Here is a 22990-nt window from a genome sequence, read left to right as displayed (position 1 = left end):
ATGTTCCCCTCTCAAGTTGCAAACCTACAGTAAACCATCTAGCTTACAGAGAGGCTTAGAAAGCAAAGTCCTGCCCCACCACCAGGGCCACCAGTAACAAATAGCATGACATTGGTGTTTTTAAAAGAATTTTTCTCAACTGTGCTAAATTTGGTCTGTTCTTTTTAAATATTAAAATGTTGGTTATAGTAAATTTTTTTTAGTACTAAAAAAAATTATAAAGTAGCATTATTTCTAGTTTTAAATCTAGGCTCTGGTACTTCTGTTTGTATAAATTCTCTCCTTCCTCACCAGTAAAATGAGGAGAAAGCAGTAGAACTTTAAAAATGTGTGAAGATTCAGTGACATGATATTTACGAAACAGCGTAACACCTAGTATATAGTCAGCAACTATTATTATGGTGTACCCGTTTAAAAAAAAAAAAACAAATTCCCAGATTTGCTGCCTGAGCTGATAAGAAATTTATTCAGACAAAATATTATCTTAATCTGTACTGGTTAGATACACTTAGCATGTCAGGTTACTATATCAGTCAGTAAAAAATATTTTCACTTCCTGATAATTTAGAAAAAGTTCCAGGAAAGTAATACTACCAGTTGTGTTTATTGAGTACCAGTTTATCACAGAATTTAAACCTCTCTTTAAAAGTCAGAAGAATAGGATAATATATATAGTTACATTAACAATGTAGTTGTTGACTATAACCAAGCTATTCGAATTTCAAGTAGTAATACTCAAGGTTTCAGCTACTTTAGCAAGTCTTTTGTACCATATAGATGGTAGCAACCTGAACCTGCAGACAGCAGTTACAGGCTATAGAGTAATGTTTTCTAAGTGTCACATGTAGAAGAAAAGAATTCATAGCTCACATGTTTGAGATCATGGTTTTTGTCAGGCTCTTGATAAGCTTTTATCTTGAGTAATACTATAGATTGAGCTGAAAGTGAATTGCTAAGCCCATTTTTCATGGTGTATGTTCTTGAAGTTTTTATAAAATGAACCCAAGAAAAGAATTTGTTAACAGGAAAAAACCCTATAGAAATACTTTTGGTTTGTGAAGTGAATTGTTTCCATATTAAAACTGGTTTTTAAAATGTTTATATATATATGTATGTATATGTATAAATCTGATTGAACTTTTAAAACAAAGACTTGTAAGCGTAGAATTCTTTACACTTTTTTTTCATATACCACCCTCTTGTGGAGAAGATCCACCATTGAATACTTTGGACTAGCTTAGATCACAGAAATTTTCTGCTATGAACAGTGTCGATTAGCTCATTTATAAACATAATGAACACAGTAAGAATAGACACAGTAAGAACCTTCCGGGAATAATTAGAATTCTAGAATTTAATTGCTGGAAAGAACTCCGAGGAACTAGTCTTATTTCCTTTATTGGGAAGCTCCATCTTAGTAAAGTTGTACCCAACAGAAATCACTGAGGCATTTCTATCCAACTGTTATTTCTTCTTAGATTGAACTTTAGAAACTGCCACTAAGGGCATTTTTCTTTTGATCAAGGATATGGAGACAGTGGTCTTCCCAGGTTGTTCAGTGGTAAAGAATTCACCTGCCAATGCAGGAGATGCAAGTGACACAGGTTTGATCCCTGGTTTGGGAAGTAGAAAATGGCAACCCACTCCAGTATTCTTGCCTGGAAAATTCCATGGACAGGTGAGCCTGACGGGCTACGGTCTGTGGAGTCAAAAAAGAGTCGGTTATGACTGAGCAGCTAAGCCACATGCCACACACACATGTGGAGCTAGTAATAAAATCTCAGATGATTATTTTGTAGGCCATTTGATGACCAGTCGGCAGGCACCAGTGGTGCTGATCCTATCAATGGCAGCTCTGCACACCATCAAGAAGGAGCACCTAATGGTACAGGGCAAAAGAACTCCAAAGATTCTACTGGGAAAAAAAGAGAAGACCCCAAACCAGGCCCTAAAAAACCCAAAGAGAAGGTGGATGCGCTGTCACAGTTTGATCTCAACAACTATGCAAGTGCGTTTCAGATCAGCTTTGTCTGTCTATCTGTTGTCTGTCTGTCCATCTGTTACATTTAAGTAGATACTATAAATAAATAAGGCATCAGAAAAAGAAAGTTGGACTTCAAGGTAAAGGTAGAGACTGATGATGATGATGATGATAGAGCTTTAACTGAAATAACAGCAACTTTTACCATACCTGTGAGTGCTTGATAAAATTCTTGTTAAAGATAATCCACAGTTTCAGTTTTCTTAAGAAAGTAAATTAACCACTCTTCCTTGCTAAACAGATGTGGGGGGACGCACAGAAAACTAAATGAAGATGCTTTGTATATATGCTGTGTTTGAAAAGAGAGAAGTGTTAACCTCAATGAATTATGACCTTGAGAAAATTGGTATCTAGGATATGGTAAACAGAGAATAAATAATAGGATGGGAGGTAGTGTTGCTGTGGATAAATACTTTCAGAAAGCCATGGAGTGATAGGATGTCAAATGTGAAGGATAACACAGCCAGAAGGAAAGATATGATGAAGACGTTAACAAGGAATCTCTAAGAGTAGACACTTAATACAGATGAATATTGGTATTTCCCATTCATTCAGATGAGACTTAAGCTCGAAATACTGAATAAGATTGAGAGATTTACTAAGTTGAGACTAGATAGTAGTATGGGAAACTGGTCAGGTACTGTTGTTATTGCATATTAGAGATATTGACAAGAGTTTTCTTTCATCTAGTTAATGGTGGCTCATATTCCCTGGTGGCTCAGATGGTAAAGCGTCTGCCTGCTATGCAGGAGACCTGGGTTTGATCCCTGGGTCAGGAAGATTCCCTGGAGAAGGAAATGGCAACCCACTCCAGTACTCTTGCCTGGAAAATCCCATGGACGGAGGAGATTGGTGCAGGCTGCTGTCCATGGGGTCATAAAGAGTCGGGTACGACTGAGCAACTTCACTTTCACTTTCTATACATATTCAATTTGATTTGGGCCCAGGATCTTGACATTATTATTTATAGACCAGCTATTTTCAAAACAGGGTCTTCAGACCATCAACATTACCTGGAAGTTTGTGAGAAAAATAAAATCTTGGGCCCTACCCCAGGTCTGCTGAATCAGAAACTCCTGGCATGTAAAGCAATCTGTGTTTTAACAAGTTCTCCAGGGGTTTCTAATTCCATTGCATGCAAACTTGAGAGCTAATTCTAGACTATCATTTTAGGATCCATGTGGAAAAGAAAGAATCTTAACTGTATGTTTTAAGAATTTTTAGATTCTTTAGAACTGTGGTTCTTAATAGGGATGATTCTGTACCCCAGGGGCATGTGACAATTTCTAGAGACATTTTTGGTGTTGCAGCTGGTGGCTAGATGTTACTGCCATTTTTATATATGTATATATTTTTCAGCCTCAGGCCTTAGCTACAGCACATGGGCTTCTCTCAGGTTGTGGTACATGGTCTCTAGAGCTCGAGGTCTCAGTAGTTGGTGGTGCATAGGCTTAGTTGCTCCTTGACATGTGGGATATTAGTTCTGTGACCAGGGATTGAACCACGTCCCCTGCACTGGAAGGTGGATTCTTAACCACTGGGCCTCCAGAAAAGTCACCTACTGACATATTCGTGGGTTTAGGCCCAGAAATGCTGCTAAATGTTTTATAGTGCACAGAACAGCTAACTCACAATGTTAGTAGTGCTAAAGTTAGAAAGCTTTAATTTAAAGTGGTTAAAGTAAATCCATAGGAAATTTGGATGATTGTATGGTCCATGAGAAGAGAGGCTAGCATCCATCTAGACATCACATTTGGAAAATGACAAATGAAGATAACAAAAGTCCACAGAACATGGCAGATTTGTCTTTTCAAATATTTGTTTACTAGTTTTTCCAAACAACTTCTGGAATACATTTGCATAGTACTATTAAGACAATATAAAAAGGTAAGTATTGTTTCTGAATTGATAATGAAAATTGAGCCATTAGTTTTAACTTGTTGAAGTTTTGTGTGTGTGGTTTTTTTTTTTTTTTACAACATTTAAAAAAATATTTTTGGCCATGCTATGTCTTCATTGCTACAAACACCAGCTTCTCATTGTAAAGTCTTCTATTATTGTGGAGCACAGCCTCTAGGCACACGGGCTTCAGTAGCTGTGAGGCAGTAGTCTAGTTGCCCCACAACATGTGGAATCTTCCTGGACCAAGGATCAAACACGTGTGCCCTGCCTTGGCAGGTGACCTCTCAGCCACTGGACCACCAGGGAAGTCCTTTAATTAATTTTGAGTCATCTTTAGGTTCTTTAAAATAATCTAAATTTCCTAAAATTAGTTCCAAATCTTATGTAGCACCAGACAAGAACAGGGTGTTGATCACAAAGTATTGTTCTCATGTCCATAAATGCTTTATGCAGTTGAGTGAACTATTCAGAAGGTTTCTAAAGGAGCTTTTTGGCAAGAAAATGAAAATAATTAGTGATGGTATGACTATGAAGACAAGCTTTACACATACTTTCTAGTTTAAGTGAAAAACCAAGACAAATTCAGAATTATGAAGGAATCTCTTGGAGTACATAACACCCTTTGAAATATTGAACTAAAACCTTGCATTGAGATAAGCATATGCTTTGTTTTACACAGTTAATTTCTTAAAGGATTTAAAACATAAATAGAAGTGCCATAGATAAATCAGAATCAATGTTTTTCCTTTTAAATCAGATTTTTACTGAACAGACTAACAGTAATAGGTTTGTAAAGAGTGAAAGCCAAACTTAGTATTTTTTTTCCCTGTGAGTATTTCTATGAATGTGAATTTTTAGCTATTTAAAAAGAACTGTTTGCAGGTAGATTCCCTTTGATCTACTCTGGGTCATATTCTCTTGGCAACCCCCGCAAGTTATCACCATTCTGAATTGTGTGTATATCATTGCCAAGCAATTTTTAATTATGTGTTCCCCAATCACAACATAGTGTAAAACTTTATGGTACAGTGGATAGGAATCTGCCTGCCAATGCAGAGAACATGGGTTCGATCCCTGGTCTGGAAAAATCCAACATGCCCTGGAGCAACTAAGCCCGTGTACAACTACTGAAGCCCTCATAGGGCCTGTGCTCCACAAGCAAAGAATAGCCCCTGTTCTCCATAGCTAGAGAAAGCCCACACACAGCAACAAAAGACCTAGTGCAACCAAAAAATCACAGTAAATTAATTATATTAAAAAAGAATCTACCTGCTTAAAAAAACCCATATATTTATATTGTTTGCCAAATTAATTTATTTGAATTGCCTCACCCTTTTCTTACATTCATTGTGTAAGCTTTATACCTGCAACCCAAAATCACATCACCTGAACTGTTTTTATTTTTCTTTTAAGTGTTAATGGGTCTAAATTTCTTAGACTCACTAGAATGTATAGGATAATTTAACAAAGTAGAATAATTGTTAGACAATTCATTGAAAGTGTATCTTGAATTATTCTTTTGCTGGGTTATTATGATATATGTACATCTATATCACTTTACATTCCCATGAAACTTTGTAACATATATTTCATGTTTTTAACAGCTCACATTGTAGACAATAGTCTACATAAACTAAAGGCATTAAGAATCAGAAGAGCAGCTTAGCTTGTCAGCACCGTGTTGTTAGCAGATCAGCCTCTTAGAGCTTACTGCGTCCTTTGAAAAGGGGAAACAATAGTAATGCCCACCTCTTAGAATGGTTAGATGCAAATAAGATAAAAGTGCTAACATCGATCTTCATAGTGTGATACACATCTTGAGACTGGGAGAGGTAAAGTGATTTGACTATAAGATAAAAGACTTTTTTGATTTTTCTTTTTTAAAAAAAGGCATTACCACTTCATTGTTAAGGGAAAAAAAAGATGTGTATCATTCACAGCAGGTAGTTTTAGGGCTTGGTTTATCTATGAAATCTTCAAATTTTAGTAATGGCTATTTATGGTGTGGAAAATGGGTTATTTTATGAATTATAAGTATTGGATTTTTGCCTTTTTTATTTTTAATCACTATTGGAGTAAACATTTCTGTTTTATCTTTTCAGTTGAAAAAATTTCACTTTAAATCTTATTCTATTCCTATAGGTGTTGTTATAATTGATGACCATCCTGAAGTAACAGTAGTTGAAGACCCCCAGTCAAATTTGAATGATGATGGTTTTACTGAAGTGGTATCCAAAAAACAGCAAAAGCGTTTACAGGATGAAGAACGCCGAAAGAAGGAAGAACAAATCATACAGGTTTACTGTTTCAATTTGTTGCTGCTTATTTGGATTATTGCCCAAAATATACTAGGAAATGGTTGAGATTTCTTCCACCTATAAGGTCAGGGCCGTATTTATTACTCAAGTGCTGAGAATGACCTGATTTTTCACAACTTTAAACTGTTTTTAACTGCAGTGAGATCAGTTTTAAATAAAACGTAATTACTGTATCTTACTATCTGCCTTAGAGAAGATCATCTTTATTTCAGAGCAGCTTATTTGCCCCATCTTACTTTATTGCAGTGTTAAAGTTTTTAAATCATCTTGGAAATCTAACTAACACAATTGCCATGATCTCTAATAACTTGCAGATTCTTGACCTAAGCCAGTTTCTCTTAAAATCTAAATTAGTTTATTTAAATGCATAGTATGAATCACAGTAAGTTAAATTTTTCTTTTTATCGACCCAAACACCCATTTTGCTAAATGCTGGACCAGTATAAACATAAATAGAGCACGTGGGTCACAGTGATAAAGAGCCCTAATAGATTAGAAGGTTCTAAAACAGGAAGCACTGTAAAAATCCTATGTGTGTAATAATATTGAGTTTAATTGAGCATAGTCCTTGAACTAGGTATTTTCAGAAGTCATTTATTGTTACTGTGTTTTAAGAAGGTAAATTAGTGCATACATTCTGTATAGCATAACACCCACCAACACTCCCAGAATTAATGTTTTTGTGGCAAACATCAGTTGAGTGGAACCAATAATTTTTTGTCAGGTAGAGTCCGATTTTGCTGCCAAATGAAATTAGTGCAAATTTACTTAATTTCTTTAATTTCAGAATTGTGGAAAAGAGCTTGTGGACCTGTGTATCAAGAATATATGTTTTTTCCCCTATAGCATATTGGCTTCTCATAATTTAAAATCTCATTAGCAACCTTGATGTTTTTATTTTATTGAGTAGGTATTTTGTAAAGGAACTAAATTAGTAGTAGGTGACTTTGTTGGAAGATCTGTTCATGAACTATTACATTTCAGCTGTGTTATTGACACAAATGATTCCTGCAAATTTTTTAAGGTCTGGAATAAAAAGAATGCAAATGAAAAGGGAAGAAATCAGACTTCTAAGCTCCCACCAAGATTTGCCAAAAAACAGGCTACAGGAACCCAGCAAGTACAGCCTCCAGCTTCAGCTCTAACCTCAGCTCCGGGTCCAGGGTCAACTTCAGCTCCAGTTCCAGCCACAATCCCAGCTCCAGTTCCAGCCTCAACCCCAGGTCCCCTTCTAGCATCACCTGCAGCTTCTGTTCCAGCCCCCGCTACAGTCCCAGTCTTAACCTCCACCTCAGCTCCACTCCCAGCCTTAGCCTCAGCCTCAGTTCCAGTTCCATCCTCCACCCCAACTACAGCCACAGCCTCTTCTCCAGCTCCGGCTCCAACCCCAATCCTTGCCTCAGCTTCCTCTCCAGCGTCTGTCCCCATCCTTACCTCAGCCTCAATTCCCATCCTTGCTTCAGCCCTAGCACCAGCTTCAGCTCCACCTCCAGCCATCTCAGCCCCAACTGTCCCTGCCTCAGCTCCAACAGCCCCAGCCCCAGCCCCAGCCCCAACCCCCACCCTAGTCCAGGTCCCAGTCCCAGCTCCCACTGCCCCAGGTCAGACGCAGGGACAGACTCACAAACCCGTCCAGAGTCCACTACAGACTACAACACAATCTTCGAAACAGCCACCTCCTTCAATTAGACTTCCTTCAGCTCAGACACCTAATGGCACAGATTATGTAGCCACAGGAAAACCCATCCAGACCTCGCAGTCACATGGCACTCTTACAGCTGAATTATGGGAGAACAAGGTGGCCCCACCAGCTGTGCTGAATGACATTTCTAAGAAATGTAAGTGTGCAACAGAGAAGTGAGGGGTGGGGAATGGTGTGGGAATTGAGAGTTTGTTTTCAATTTTACTTATAAACGCACGGGTTTTTTCTAGCCATCTCTTTTTTTCTTGGTAGGAAGCAGTAACAGTAATCTGTAATGTTAGCTTCCTTTCTTAAAACCTTTATTTCTAAGACAAGTGTGTTACACTTTTAACAGCCATATTTTATGGACACAACTTTTGTTGATAAAACAAGGTACAGTTTTTTTGGGGAATCATTTATTTTGGTGTGCAAGAATCTCTTTAAGTAGCATGTGAAAATTCATTCCTTTATTGTCTAGCTACCATTAAAAGAAAGGGTTAAGTGGATTATGAATTATTAACCAATTTTAATGGTCGTATTTCCCGTGACTTCTTCTTTTCAGTAGGTCCCATCAGTCCACCACAGCCACCTTCTGTCAGTGCGTGGAATAAGCCCCTAACGTCATTTGGATCAGCTACTTCATCAGAGGTAGGAGCAGATTTAGTAATGGCTTTTGTGGGGTTTTATGCCAGTTTCCTTAAAACAGTTACTCAAACTTTGTCCTGTGTCAGAATCATCTGGAAAGCTTAATTCCTGATTCTTAGTCTGCAAAAAAACACCTTCCACTAATCTTGTATTTTAGATTCAGTTTCAGTGTGACCTCTTAAGGACCTTTTTCTAAGTGATTTAACCATATTTTAATTGTTGCACATCTTTTATCTAAACTTGTTACTTATTTTCTTTATCCATTATAGTGCATATTCTGCAAGTTAGATTGGTAGTGTCTGCCTGAATCAGTGCCTAGCACAAACAAGGTGTTATATAAATTAGAAGTTTAATTGATAAATTCCTCGGGTATGTGTGCTCCATTACCAATCACGAAGTGCTTTTATGTATATTAATTTGTATATTAATTTTCATTTTCAGAGCAGAAGTGGATGACACTGGGATTCCTGTCTTTTTTCTGTCTTCCATTAATTTATTCATCTATTTGTTGTTTTACATTTGTTTTAAATGATTTTTTACATTTAAGGGTGTGATTTGCCCTACAGTTCAGGGCAATTAAAGCCAGAACTTTAAAACTTAAGTCTTGCCCTAGTTTTTATTTTATCAGTTGTTTTCTAATACAGATCAGTAGTGGTTAAAGGGATACTTTCTTAAAATACAACCAATTTCAGTGATGGGACTTTTCAGATGGCGCTATAGTGAAGAACTTGTCTGCCAGTGCAGGAGATGTAAGAGACGTGAGTTCAGTCTCTGAGTCGGAAGGATCCCCTGGAGAAGGCCATGGCAACTTGCTCCAGTGTTCTTGCCTGGAAAATCCCGTGGGCAGAGGAGCCTGGCGGGCTACAGTCCATGGGGTCACAAAGAGTCGGACACGACTGAAGCGACTAGCATGCATGCATTATCAATTAATCTCAATTAAATGTAGACTGCTTTAAACCTCCTATTGTACTTTTAAAATTTGTAGTATTACATAAATCATTCAGTCAAATTTGAACTCTACTTTGAAGCAAGTTTTTAAATGTTCTTTTACTAGGGAACAAAGAATAGTCAAGAAAGTGGAGTTGAAATTGGAATTGACACAATTCAGTTTGGTGCTCCAGCTTCAAATGGGAATGAAAATGAAATTGTTCCTGTGCTTTCGGAAAAAACTACCGACAAAATATCTGAACCTAAAGAACAACGGCAGAAGCAACCACGGGCAGGCCCTATCAAAGCCCAGAAGGTAAATACCACTCGTGTTCCAGCCACTAACGTATAAGGAGAATAAATAAGTTTTTAAATTGGATTTAGTTTTCAATGAAATGTCTTTGATCATGACGTGGTTTTGTCATAAACGTTGAATTTAGCTTCCAGATTTGAGTCCAGTTGAAAACAAAGAACATAAACCTGGTCCTATTGGAAAGGAACGTTCATTAAAAAATAGAAAAGTTAAAGATGCCCAACAGGTGGAGCCAGAAGGACAAGAGAAACCAAGTCCTGCTACAGTCAGAAGTACAGATCCTGTGACAACAAAGGAAACCAAAGCAGTTTCAGAAATGTCTACTGAAATAGGAACAATGATCTCAGTTTCATCCACAGAATATGGCACTAATGTGAAGGTAAGCAACAGGCAGTGATTACCAAGTCAGTTGATGGAAGCCAGGTCTAACATGAATGGGGAAAACAGCAGCAATATACTTATTGTGGGGTTTTTTTGCTTGAGGCATATAATTCTATAGCTTATATGGGTTATTATTTCTACAGAGATTTTATTTCATTGTGTGCATATGTGATCTAAAATTCCTTACAGTAAATTATTTCTTTCTGTGGAAACTAACTCTTAATTCTGAACTACTGAGTAGTTTAAAGTGAAAGAATATTTATACAAGATTAGAATGCTTTTCGGAGAAGGCAGTGGCACCCCACTCCAGTACTCTTGCCTGGAAAATTCTATGGACGGAGGAGCCTGGTAGGCTGCAGTACATGGGGTCAATAAGAGTCAGACAAGACTGAGCAACTTGACTTTCATCTTTCACTTTCATGCACTAGAGAAGGAAATTGCAACCCACTCCAGTGTTCTTGCCTGGAGAATCCCAGGGACAGGGGAGCCTGTTGGGCTGCCATCTATGGGGTCGCACAGAGTCGGACATGACTGAAGCGACTTAGCAGCAACAGCAGCAGCAGCAGAATGCTTTTCAGTGAGTTTATAGACTTTGAAAGAATTGCTGCATATTTCTTTTTATTTTGTTAATGGAGTTATAATGGACCCCCTCCTTATCTTGCACACTAATGAGATTCTGAGGTCAGGAAATAACATAAATTTAGTAACTCCAGGTACTAAGAGAAGGAAAAGGAAATGGCAACCCCCTCCAGTTCTCTTGCCTGGAAAATCCCATGGATGGAGGAGCCTGGTAGGCTACAGTCTATGGGGTCGCAAAGAGTTGGACACGACTGAGCAACTTCACAAGCCAGAGTAACTCCACTATAGCCAGTTTTCTTCCAGAGTTGGAACAAGTCTTGTTTCATCGATTGAGCACCAGAGGAATGACTGACTTGCATTTAGGGTCTACATTGAATGGAAAAATGCGTGTCTTTAAAAATACCCATTAAGGCAAGATAACACTGAGTGACTGAAGGGGACCGACACTTGCGGGAATAGCAGATTTCTATCTGCCATTTGGTGCTCACTCTGGAACATATGCTCACTGAAAAGAAAGGTGGATGGAACCTTTCATGTTACTTGAATATTTTTCTCTTTTTAATTGCCATGCAACTTAATTCATGGAGGTGAAAAGCTTGTGTGATCTAACTCTACCATGTTTAAAGGAGAGATTCATGATGATAAACACGGAGTTTATCCTAAAATCTAATTGTGACAACTAAGATCTTAACATTCATTATCCATGTTTTATTTTGAAGAAAGCAAAAAATCAATAGTTGAAAGTAAGCTATAGATTTGAGTATAAGAACCACACAGAGTTATTTTAGAAATCCACAGAAATAAATATTTGGTACTGTTGGCAGCCTCCTATATTGCAGTATATATTTTAAATGTATAGGACTCTAGCAATGCTTGAAATGTGGTAGGTCCGTGTTTGTTTTATCCCACTGTTGGTCTCTAGATTTGAGTGTTAAGGTTTGGTATCCTCTCCTGCTTTCTTCCAAAATAACTTTACAACTGTTAGGCTGCCATTAGAAAGTAACTAACTGAATTTAAAACTTTTTTTTTTCTCTTACAACTCCACAGGAGTCTGTAACAGACTATACTACACCTTCTTCCTCTCTGCCTAACACTGTGGCTACTAATAATGCAAAGATGGAGGATACTTTGGTTAATAACGTAAGTCATCAACTGGAGATATTGCAGGTTTGGATAAGAACCTGGCTATTGTTACCTAAGAGTTGGTAGTAAGTTTGAATTTAGGAGCACTGTAAGGTAATTAAAGGAAATAGTCAAAGCTGAGTTGTTTTTCCCCTGAAAATCATCACTTTTATGCCCAGGCTTGTGATGCTTAGGCTTGGTTTCATATGTACTAATCCTGTTAACCTGATTTTGGTAAAAAAATTTTATTCTTAGTTTTCACATTCTACTGATTCAGCATTTAATTTTGTTGGTAATTTTTTTCTTAAATGACACCTTTTTATAATGCTGTGAAAGGTCGTTCACTTAAAAAGACAATTAGATTATTACTAAAGATTTATGTGTTTCTTTTTTAATTTGAAAAATGATACTGGACATTAACAACTTCATTCCTCTTGTAAAGACTGAAGGGTTTATCTTCATAAACCCTTGAATACTCTATTAAAAGATGACAGTCAGTTATATAAACCTGGCTCTCACCTCCCAAAGCAACCATATTATAATTTAAGAATCTGTTAAATATTGGTACAGTCCAATACTTTGCCTAGTTCACAGACTGACAGGTGAAAAATGGGTAAGTGGAAAAAAAAAAAGAAAAGCATTTAGAAGTTACATGTGTGGCTCTTGTTTTGTAGAGCAGATACGGTGGAAATTTGATCATCTGCTTTCTTTTTTAAATATAGTCCTCGATAAACAAAGGCTTTTCTTTAAAAAATAATAATAATAACCTTTACAAATACATTTAGGGATCTCTTAAAAGGCTTCAATTCTATAAATTTGAGAATAAAAATTCTCAATTATGTTTTATTACATCTTTGCTATGTTTTCTGTTTTTGTCTTTAGTGTCAGGTATAGAGACTTTTAGGTGAAATGCATTAGGGATCATTTAATCCAGCTTTTGTAGTCTGGCTGAAGGAAAAGGTATAGAAAGGAAGAAGTCACACATTTTGTCTTTGTGATAGGAGAGCACTTTTGGAGCTGATGAATGTAATTTGTCCAATTTCTTCTTCCCCTGACCTTTTGAGGAAAGGTTTATTTAACTTTGTGTAGGAAGCAGTGGAATACTAGGGAAGGGCAAAAAGCCTTGGTCAGTTTAATTCCTAGTGTCACTATGTGGATTATCATTTGAATTGTGTTGTCTTTTCTCATTTTAGAAAAATATAGAATATGTTACCTTTTCCAGAGTATTATGATGCCTTCTGCCAAACTACCCTTTTCTAAAAATTTAATTTATAAAATATGAATATGGAAGGAAAGATCATTAATCTCAAAACCCTTAAAACTCATTAAATATCCGCATGAACGTTGTAATGGTTTCCGTCTGATCTGCATAGTGACTTGTATGCAGAGGACTACTGAAGGGAAGATGCCCCATCTTGTGTATAAGTGAACAGTCTGTGTTTGATTTTTAGCAATGTATTCAGAATGTATTTGAAAACAAGCTCAGTTTGGGTCAGGGAGCATTTATAAAAAGTCATGAGTGTGAAATGATTTCACAGTGTTGCTTATTTGTGCCAAGTTTGGTGGTGATTCTGAGCTTAATATAGTGTTAGAAACAAACAAATTTCCTGTATGGGGAAATTTTTAGGACTTTTTGAAATGTCCTTTGTTTATTCATTAGGCTAGGGGTTCCATTTTATGCATAGAACTGTGGTCTTTTTAAAAATTAAACTGGGGAATTCCTTGACAGTCCAGTTGTTGGGACTCTGCACTTCTAGAGTGTGTGAGTTTAATCTCTGGTCAGGGAGCTAGGATTCCCACAAGCCACTTGGCGTGTCTAAAAAATAAAAATTAAACTGAAAGATGGCTTATTGCCCTTGTTGAAGCTTAACACACTTTTTTTAAGGATCTCAACAGATTTATTGGTTGTAGTACCTAATATTACAGTTGTTTTGAATCTTCAATGATTCACATCAATTTAAATCTTGAAGATTTAAATGCAGGTGGTCTTTTTGATCATTAAAGCGCAGCTGTTTTAAAGATTTATAAAATAGTCTCTGTTAGATTGCCCATAGTATCACAAAGTGATTATCTTAAACCCCTCCCCAGCATTTCATTTTATTTAAACAACTGACTGAAAAACCATCAAAATCAGTCATGTAGTAGAACATAATAAAATCTTAAGATCCAGAGAATTAGAAAAAAAGAGATAAAGGTAGCAAGTTTCCAATATCTTCAAGTTTCTATTAAATAACAGTACTTATCACAATTATGTATTGCTACCACAATTTCTTTAGTGTAACAAGGTGGAGGTGAGGTGATAATTATAGCCTTTGCTCCCAGCATTACTTTTGTTCTTGAATCTAGTTATAAGTTGACTAGGTTGCTGTAGAGAGACTTTCTTATATTTATTCTATCATGTTAAATGCTTCATATAGAACCTGTGGGTTCTGTAAATGGTAGAAATTATATTCCCTGGAGCTTTGCTTTACAATGTATGGTCCAGGGACCAGCAGCATCAGCATTACCTGGGAGCTTGTTGAAAGGCAGGATTTTGTGACGTACCCAGACTAAGCGAATTTGAATCTGCATTTCAATAAAAACCCCAAATGTTTTGTATATACATTAAAATATAGGAGCATGGCCTTTAAGTTTATACCTTATATCTGTGACAGATTCTTTTTCTGTCAGTGATGTATAAATAAGCAGATAGTATTTCTTTTCAGAAGTTTGATCTAAGATGTCCAGAGTTATCAATTAGTGTAAATGCAGTGTAACTTCAGTCAAATATTCCTGTTGGTTCTAGTGAAAATAACCTTAGAATACATTAGCATTATATTTAATGGGGCTTTTGCAGCAGACTTAGTTAGATTGTGATATGTGTTGCCTACCTTTTCAGGTGCCCCTGCCCAACACCCTCCCCCTCCCTAAGAGGGAGACTATACAACAGAGCTCCAGCCTAACTTCAGTTCCTCCCACTACTTTCAGCCTCACCTTCAAGGTATGTACAACATCCATCTCTAAAGGTCCTTGATTGTTGCATGCAAGGGGACATAAGTTAATACTCTCGGCATTTTTACTAGTTGAGTGCAATAATCAGCAATACTAAGCTGAAGAAATGGAGTGATGTCAAATTACACCTTAAAATTTTATTAGTTTTTAATACCACATAGTAGTAGGTTGATATCTTCATATTTAAAATGAGGCCTATGCTTGTGAATTTTGTCTTAAAAATATAAGAGAGCGTTTTATGTTTGGTTTGTGTTGGGTTCCTCTTAGAGACTGTAATAATTACTGGAAACCAAGTAACCTGGTGTTGCTTTTTTTTTTTTAATCGTAAGTACCAATAATGGTTAAGAATGCTAGTTTTCTGTCTTTCCTGTAAGTCATATGTGAATTGAATGGATGCAGAGTGGTAGTTCTAAAGATGTAATTGATTAAAACAAGTAATTTTTGATTTGATTTTTGTTGGATAATTATTGAATAAGAGTCCAAAAGAGATTTTACACAGCACATGCTTTTTGTTGTCAAGAAGTTTAGGCTTTTTTTTTTTTTTTTTAATCTCCTATTACACTTAAAATTTTGAACTGTGCTACATGTTACTAATACTCCTGTACAATTAAGTTATTTGAGACTATTTTATATCAGTTGTTCACCTCAAGAGTAGTCAGTGGTTAAAAAAGAACAGATGTACAGATATGGAATTAAGTGAGGGTTATTTTTAGCTGCAAATTATTTATCTCTTTGGTGCTATGTATTTATAGTTTTATAACCTGGGCCAGTATTTATCCTCTAATATAGCAGGACTTTCTCGTGCTGCACTGTTTGCCAGTGAATCTTTTTGATGATGGTCAAGAGAGGAAGTAACTAAGTTGTTTTATAATGTGGTCAGTGTTTGTTTCTAGACTCTTGGTGTTTGATTCTCCAGCCTCCTGACCACTTGTCCCCTTGACCCCCACCAACATCTTTTTTTTTTTAATATCCCCAACTTCTTTTTAAGAAGCTGCTTAAATATAAGTTTGAGATGATAAAATTTTTACAAGACAACCACTTCTGCTTTGTGTCATCTCCATCTTTACCCAGTCCTTACTATTTACTGCCAGTTCCTCCTACTCAAAGTCAAGGCGGTGGTTTTTCCAGTGGTCATGTATGGATGTGAGAGCTGGACTATAAAGAAAGCTGAGCACCGAAGAACTGATGCTTTTGAACTGTGGTGTTGGAGAAGACTCTTGAGAGTCCCTTGGACTGCAAGGAGATCCAACCAGTCCATCCTAAAGGAAATGAGTCCTGAATATTCATTGGAAGGACTGATGCTGAAGCTGAAACTCCAATACTGGCCAACTGATGTGAAGAACCGACTCACTGGAAAAGACCCTGATGCTGGGAAAGATTTGAAGGCAGGAGGAGTAGGGGACAATACAGGATGAGATGGTTGGATGGCATCACTGACGTGATGGACATGAATTTGAGTAGGCTCTGGGAGTTGGTGATGGATAGGGAGGCCTGGCATGCTGCAGTCCATGGAGTCACAAAAAGCAGGACAACGACTGAGCCACTGAACTGAACTGAACCTCATACTCAGCCTTTTTTGATTTTTTTCCCCTTGAATGACTGTCTCAACCTGTATTTTATACTTATATCTTACATTTGATTTCTCGAATAAGCAAATATAATATCATTAGTTATTCTTTAGGCTGGGTGTTGATTCTTCACATTGCCTTTCACTGGATGTTTTTAATACCCCCAAAAATACAGTTGAATTAAACTAAATTTAAATTGTATTAGCTTAAGACTTTCTAGTTTCTTTATTATTTTTTTAGTGTACTTTTATTTTATATTGGAATATAGTTGATTTACAGTGTTTTGTTAGTTTCAGATGTACAGTGAAGTGATTCAGTTCTACATATGCATATATACATTATTTTTCAGGTATTTTTCCCTTATAGATTATTACAGAATAGTCAGTAAAGTTCTCTGTGCTATACAGTAGGTCCTTGTTGATTATCTGTGTTTACTTTTTTTTTTTTAATGCCTCTCTTTATTTGAGAGATTTATAAAGTATGGAAATCTCTATTAATATTATATGGGTATTACTGACAGTATATTTGTCAAAAGGAAAAATGAATATAGTTAAGTAATTATACTTTTTAGGTTCTTTGAATTTCTAAAATTAGAATCTAAATTTTCTTGCTGCCTAAGAAATGAAACCATGTGTGTGGCTTAAATATTATGTAGAATTGGTAAGCTATAATTTATTTCCAGTACAACAAAACTGGTTTTCAAAGGCATTGTAGTCTTTAAAACTGCTTTAAGTCATAAAATCTCAATTCCAGCAAATTGCATTTTGTTGGACTTCTTAAGTGGTAGTGTGTGGGATTTTTTTGCTTTTGTTTCTTACCCTCTTGAGACTTTTGTTTTAAAATAAAACACATTTGAAATCAGCAAGGTGACTCTGAGGAAAAGGAAAGAAGCAAACCTAAAAGTGTCTTATATTTTGAATTTGTAGTAATGATATTAGCCATCAAGGTTAAATTGTATATAGTGTGTGTTTTAAGGGGTAGGGAGATATGTAATATTTCTAAAATTATTAAATTCAGGTTGAAATTTTTATAAAGTTGGTACTTCAGGGACCTACAAACTTCCCAGCAGTGATATTTTAAAATCTTATTTGTGAAAAGTGTTCTCATGGGGCTTACCTGGGGGCTCAGATGGTAAAGAATCTGCCTGCAATATGGGAGACCCAGGTTCGATCCCTGATTGAGAACGATCCCCTGGAGTAGGAAATGGCAACCCACTCCAGTATTCTTGCCTGGAAAATCCCATGGGCAAAGGAGCCTGGTGGGCTGCAGTCTTCTTTGGTTGCAAAGAGTCAGATACAACTAACACATAGTATACATATACCCATATAAGTCATTGCTGCTGAATTTTGTAGATTACCTTGGAGTTTTCCTTTCCACTCAGTATTTTGACTAGTAGAACAAGAAACTTCAAAATTTCTGTATCTGTTCCTTTCCTGTTCAGTGAGCCTCAGGATAGTTGAGGATCTACATCTTTGCTCTCCATTTCAGTTTCTACACACCACATATAGTTACTGAACACTTGAATGTGGCTAATCCAAGTTGAGGTGTGGGCTGTAAGTGTAAAAGGAAATAGATACCGGATTTGAAATGTTACTTTTCAAATTAAAACATCTCAATTTTTATATTGATTATAGCTTTTATTATTGTAGATATATTGGGTTGAATGAAATATGTTACCAGAATTAGTTTTACCTCTTTATTATTTAAAGTGTGGCTACTAGAAAATATAAAATTACATGTGGCTTACATTTATGTCTGTTGAACAGCTCTAAATAGATTAAATAGACCCATTTCTACTTTTTAAGAAACCAAGACTTCAGGTAAAATCAGCACCCACAAATACAAATGGTGGCAGTCAGACCTGAAATGCTTAATGGTGTCTGGACATGAAACGAAATAATTCTACTGAACCCAAGCCTAAAGCCTGTCTGGTTACATTGCCTTTAAAACACTGAACATAAAATAGCCAAACAGAAGATACATCTCACTTGCCATTCAAGTGAGATTTGGCTTAAAGGCTTAAAAAGAAAGATTGGAGAGAATGGATATTTAATGGAGGACCTTTACTGTCTTGCTTACTAGAATCGGAGCCTTAAATCAGTCCGAAAGGACATGGTATTTCCGTTTCCTTATACTGGTAGGAATAGGGACTCATATTTAGATGATTAAAGCTGTCACTATATTTCATTGACCTGCTTGCCAGAGCATTCAACAAACTCTATAGAGACAAAATTAAAACCCATTGCAATTTGAGTAAAGGAGCGGAGATAAAGGAGAAAATGAAAGGTTTAAAAGCCTTATGGTCCTAATCTGAAAGGTTGTATTTGGAATACATTTATGTATATATATTTGTTTATATATGTGTATTAGTTCTGTGTTAGGATAGTGATTTTTTTTTTTTTGTTTTTCAGCTTTAAAAAATGTTCTTTTTGTTCCAGATGGAGTCTGCTCGCAAGGCATGGGAGAATTCTCCAAATGTAAGGGAAAAGGGATCCCCAGTAACTTCCACAGCACCTCCAATTGCAAGTGGAGTTAGCAGTAGTGCCAGTGGACCAAGCACTGCTAATTACAATTCGTTCTCAAGTGCATCGATGCCTCAGATTCCTGTTGCTTCAGTCACTCCCACAACTTCACTATCAGGTAGAAATCCTCGTGTACCTTTTCTGCAGTGATCTTAAATTATTTAAAATTTCTTTAAGATCTTTTCCTATTTACTCTTCCCAAAAATATATTTATAAAAGACGTAAAATTGTACATGAGATAATTATCAGCTCTTTTATAAACTTCTTACCAGTTTGCATTTTGATTTTTATTATTTAACTCATACAGCTAATTAGACCCATTCAGAAATAACACAGAATCACAAAGCTTTTAAGTTTTCTGTGATCTGTATCTAATTTGAAGGAGCTCTTGGCCTAAGTCTATTGATTTGACATATTTTCTGGGGAAGAGTTACAGGGTAGAGACTTTCCAATCTGTTACTTGAATAAATGATATCCATTGGCTTTGGTGTTTTGGGTTTTATGTTGTTTTTAAGGAGAGTCCGTCAACACCCCAAATTAGAAGATGTTTTTCTTAACTGTTTCACTAGTGTGTAATCCTTTATCTCATATGGGGCTTTTTCATTCTTAAAGAACCAGAGATGTTTCTGAAGTATTTGACTCTATGAAGGTACATCCTTTTACAATATGCATAACCATGTTTCTTCTGAAAATAGAAGTTTCATTTTAAGCTTTCCTAATACTGTCTATATTTCCAAAACAGTAGGAAACTCCTTTTCCAATACATGTAAAATGTATACAGCACAGAATTTACTTTCTCTGGCTAGTTTTCATTTAATGATTGCAGTAATGATTCTCAGTATTCCAGCTTTCTGTGCTAGTTTTAAGCACCAAAAGGACTAGACTTTGGGTTGTACTATAGTTATTTGATATTATCTGGAATCAGACATGTGTATTAAGACAAACCCAGAGGTTCACATCAAAGACAGTATTCCAACTGTACTTCTTCCACCACCCATTTGCAAGACATCTTCATTATTTAAATATTAACAGTGTAGGCCCCAGACTGCTTGGGGATAGGGAGTGAGGCTGTAAAGGAACCAGGAAGAGAGTATGGTAGGAAGATTAGGAAATAAAGAGATTGAGAAGTTTCCTGCTTTTTTCTTTGGAACCCAACTACTTCCTTTCCTTGGAGTCTAGTTTCCCTACCCTTCCCTCAGCTAGGATAAGTTTTTAACAAGGACCTTCTTGCCTGGTCATCCAAATGGAAGAATAGAGATACTTCAATATTGGTCCCCTCTTAGAACATCATTTGTTGTCTGAAAATAATAATAACTACATCTGGCTTTTGAATCAAATACCTGTATTGTTATTTACTGTAGTATTACTAATAGTTTGTCTTGTTTTTAAAGTATTACTAATACAAGGAGAGAAAAGAATAGTCTAAGTTTGTATCTCTTTCTAGGAGCAGTTTACATTAAATTTTTATATTACATTAATAATAATTACTCTTAAGGTACAGCTCTTTTTCCTTTGTTTCTTATGTTTATGCCTAGCCTTTAATAGATGTTCAAATATTTCTTTGACGTTCTAAAGCTCCTTAAGGTATTTTGCCACAAAGAGGAAAAAAATCTAACCTTAAGTTTCTGTGACATTTGGGGAGCAGTTGTGGTCTGTCAGGGCCCATTTATGTGCTTGTATTTATGTCTCACCATAAATGAATAAAGTTCTTGATTATCCTTTGTGATGATTGAAATTATGTATTAGTTTGACATTAAGCTATGACAGTGTTGTGGGCTCTCAGTCTCCTTGTTTTGTGAGTTTATATTTAAATTTTCTATTTATATTTCTCCAGATTTTGTAGTCCTATTTGCAGCTGATAATTGTTTCTTCCTATTATAAGCCACTTCATATCCACTTTTGGTCTGAGATGCAGTATATAAGAACATAAGTACTTACTTGGCATACATATTAATTTTCCAGTTTCCAGTTGGTGTTTAAATTTACTTGAATATATACTACGCTTCTCTCATTTTATTCCTCTCCCCCATGTAGGAGCTGGTACATATACTACCTCTTCTTTGAGTACAAAATCTACAACCACATCAGACCCTCCTAATATCTGTAAAGTGAAACCCCAACAATTACAAACGAGCAGCCTGCCTTCTGCAAGTCATTTTTCACAGTTAAGCTGTATGCCTTCCCTTATTGCTCAGCAACAACAGAGTCCACAAGTCTATGTGTCTCAGTCTGCAGCAGGTAAGATTTTTAAGATTTGAATATAAGGAATTTAGAAAATGAAGATGTTTTAATGCTTCTGTTTTTTTTTTCTTTCCCTTACCTTTTCAAGTTTTTGGTTTTTTATTTGCATTGCAAATTTGTTTCCTCATAGAATTGAATGCTGTCTCTCTTTGGTAAGTATTCAGGGGCTCGTGACAGTTGTTTCTTACACATATGTTACGTAGATAGTAGACAGATTAGTGTACTTATGGATTCCAAGTCTGCAGATAATCAGCTGTGGATTTAAAGTGTTCAAAAAAATTTTCACAAAGTTCCAAAAAACAAAGGTTGTATTGTCTGTGTAGGGATAACTATTTATGTAGTATTTACATTGTATTAGGTATTATAAGTAATCTAGAGATTTAAAGTATATGAAAGGATATGCTTGGGTTATATGCAAATAATGTACCCAATTTTACATAGGAGACTTGAGCATTTACAGATTTTGATATCTGGGCCGGGGACAGTGAGGGTGGTATCCTGGAACCAAGCTTCTACAGAGAGCCAAAGTTTGTTATCTGAAACCTGACAAATTGATGATAAAATACATGAGGGAAGAATAAAACAAGAACAACAAAGAAAGAAATTTATATATTGGGAGGGGTAATATCCTACTAAATTCCACAACATTCAGTTCAGGCGCTCAGTTGTGTCCGACACTCTGACCCCGTGGACCACAGCACGCCAGGCCTCCCTGTCCATCACTAACTCCCAGACTTCACTTAAACTCATGTCCATTGAGTCAGTGATGGCACCCAAGCATCTCATTCTCTATTGTCCCCTTTTCCTCCTGCCCTCAATCTTTCCCAGTATCAGGGTCTTTTCCAGTGAGTCACCTCTTTGCATCAGGTGGCCAAAGTATTGGAGTTTCAGCTTCAACATCAGTCCTTCCAATGAACACCCAGAACTGATCTCCTTTAGGATGGACAGGTTGGATCTCCTTGCAGTCCAAGGGACTCTCAAGAGTCTTCTCCAGCACCAAGTTCAAAAGCATCAGTTCTTCGGCGCTCAACTTTCTTAATAGTCTAGCTCTCACATCCATACCTGACTACTGGAGAAACCATAGCCTTGGCTAGACAGACCTTTGTTGGCAAAGTAATGTCTCTGCTTTTGAATATACTGTCTATGTTGGTCATAAATTTTCTTCCAAGGAGCAAGCATCTTTTAATTTCATGGCTGCAGTCACCATCTGCAGTGATTTTGGAGCCCCCCAAAATAAACTCAGCCACTGTTTCCGCTGTTTCCCCATCTATTTGCCATGAAGTGATGGGACCAGATGCCATGATCTTAGTTTTCTGAATGTTGAGCTTTAAGCCAACTTTTTCACTCTCTTTCACTTTCATCGAGAAGCTCTTTACTTCCTCTTCACTTTCTGCCATACGGGTGGTGTCATCTGCATATTGAGGTTATTGATATTTCTCTCGGCAATCTTGATAGCTTGTGCTTGTGCTTGTAGCTTGTTGCTTCATCCAGCCCAGCATTTCTCATGATGGACTCTCCATATAAGTTAAATAAGCTGGGTGACAATATATAGCCTTGACGTACTCCTTTTCCTATTTGGAACCAGTCTGTTGTTCCATGTCCAGTTCTAATTGTTGATTCCTGACCTGCATACAGATTTCTCAAGGGGCAGGTCAGATGGTCTGGTATTCCCATCTCTTTGAGAATTTTCCACAGTTGATTGTGATCCACACAGTCAAGCGCTTTGGCATAGTCAATAAAGCAGAAATAGATGTCTTTC

General features: G+C 36.6%; 1 protein-coding gene across 15 annotated transcripts in view; it reads left to right on the top strand.

Annotated features, from left to right (window-relative positions):
* Positions 1–22990, top strand: part of PRRC2C (proline rich coiled-coil 2C) — a 94725-nt gene that overhangs the window by 57429 nt on the left and 14306 nt on the right. For 13 of the 15 annotated variants that reach the window (XM_040263520.1, XM_040263518.1, XM_040263511.1 and 10 more), the window contains exons 17-26: positions 1800–2008; positions 6086–6240; positions 7286–8099; positions 8505–8590; positions 9642–9830; positions 9955–10206; positions 11835–11927; positions 14788–14889; positions 18907–19108; positions 21025–21228. In XM_040263520.1, coding sequence (XP_040119454.1) covers positions 1800–2008; positions 6086–6240; positions 7286–8099; positions 8505–8590; positions 9642–9830; positions 9955–10206; positions 11835–11927; positions 14788–14889; positions 18907–19108; positions 21025–21228 — 2306 coding nt within the window. The remainder of the gene's footprint in view (positions 1–1799; positions 2009–6085; positions 6241–7285; positions 8100–8504; positions 8591–9641; positions 9831–9954; positions 10207–11834; positions 11928–14787; positions 14890–18906; positions 19109–21024; positions 21229–22990) is intronic. The other 2 variants (XM_040263510.1, XM_040263517.1) reach the window with 2 other exon arrangements.

Source organism: Oryx dammah, unplaced genomic scaffold, assembly GCF_014754425.2.
Source record: "Oryx dammah isolate SB20612 unplaced genomic scaffold, SCBI_Odam_1.1 HiC_scaffold_21, whole genome shotgun sequence".
Classification (NCBI taxonomy): domain Eukaryota; kingdom Metazoa; phylum Chordata; class Mammalia; order Artiodactyla; family Bovidae; genus Oryx; species Oryx dammah.
This window is presented reverse-complemented; position numbering and strand designations above follow the sequence as displayed.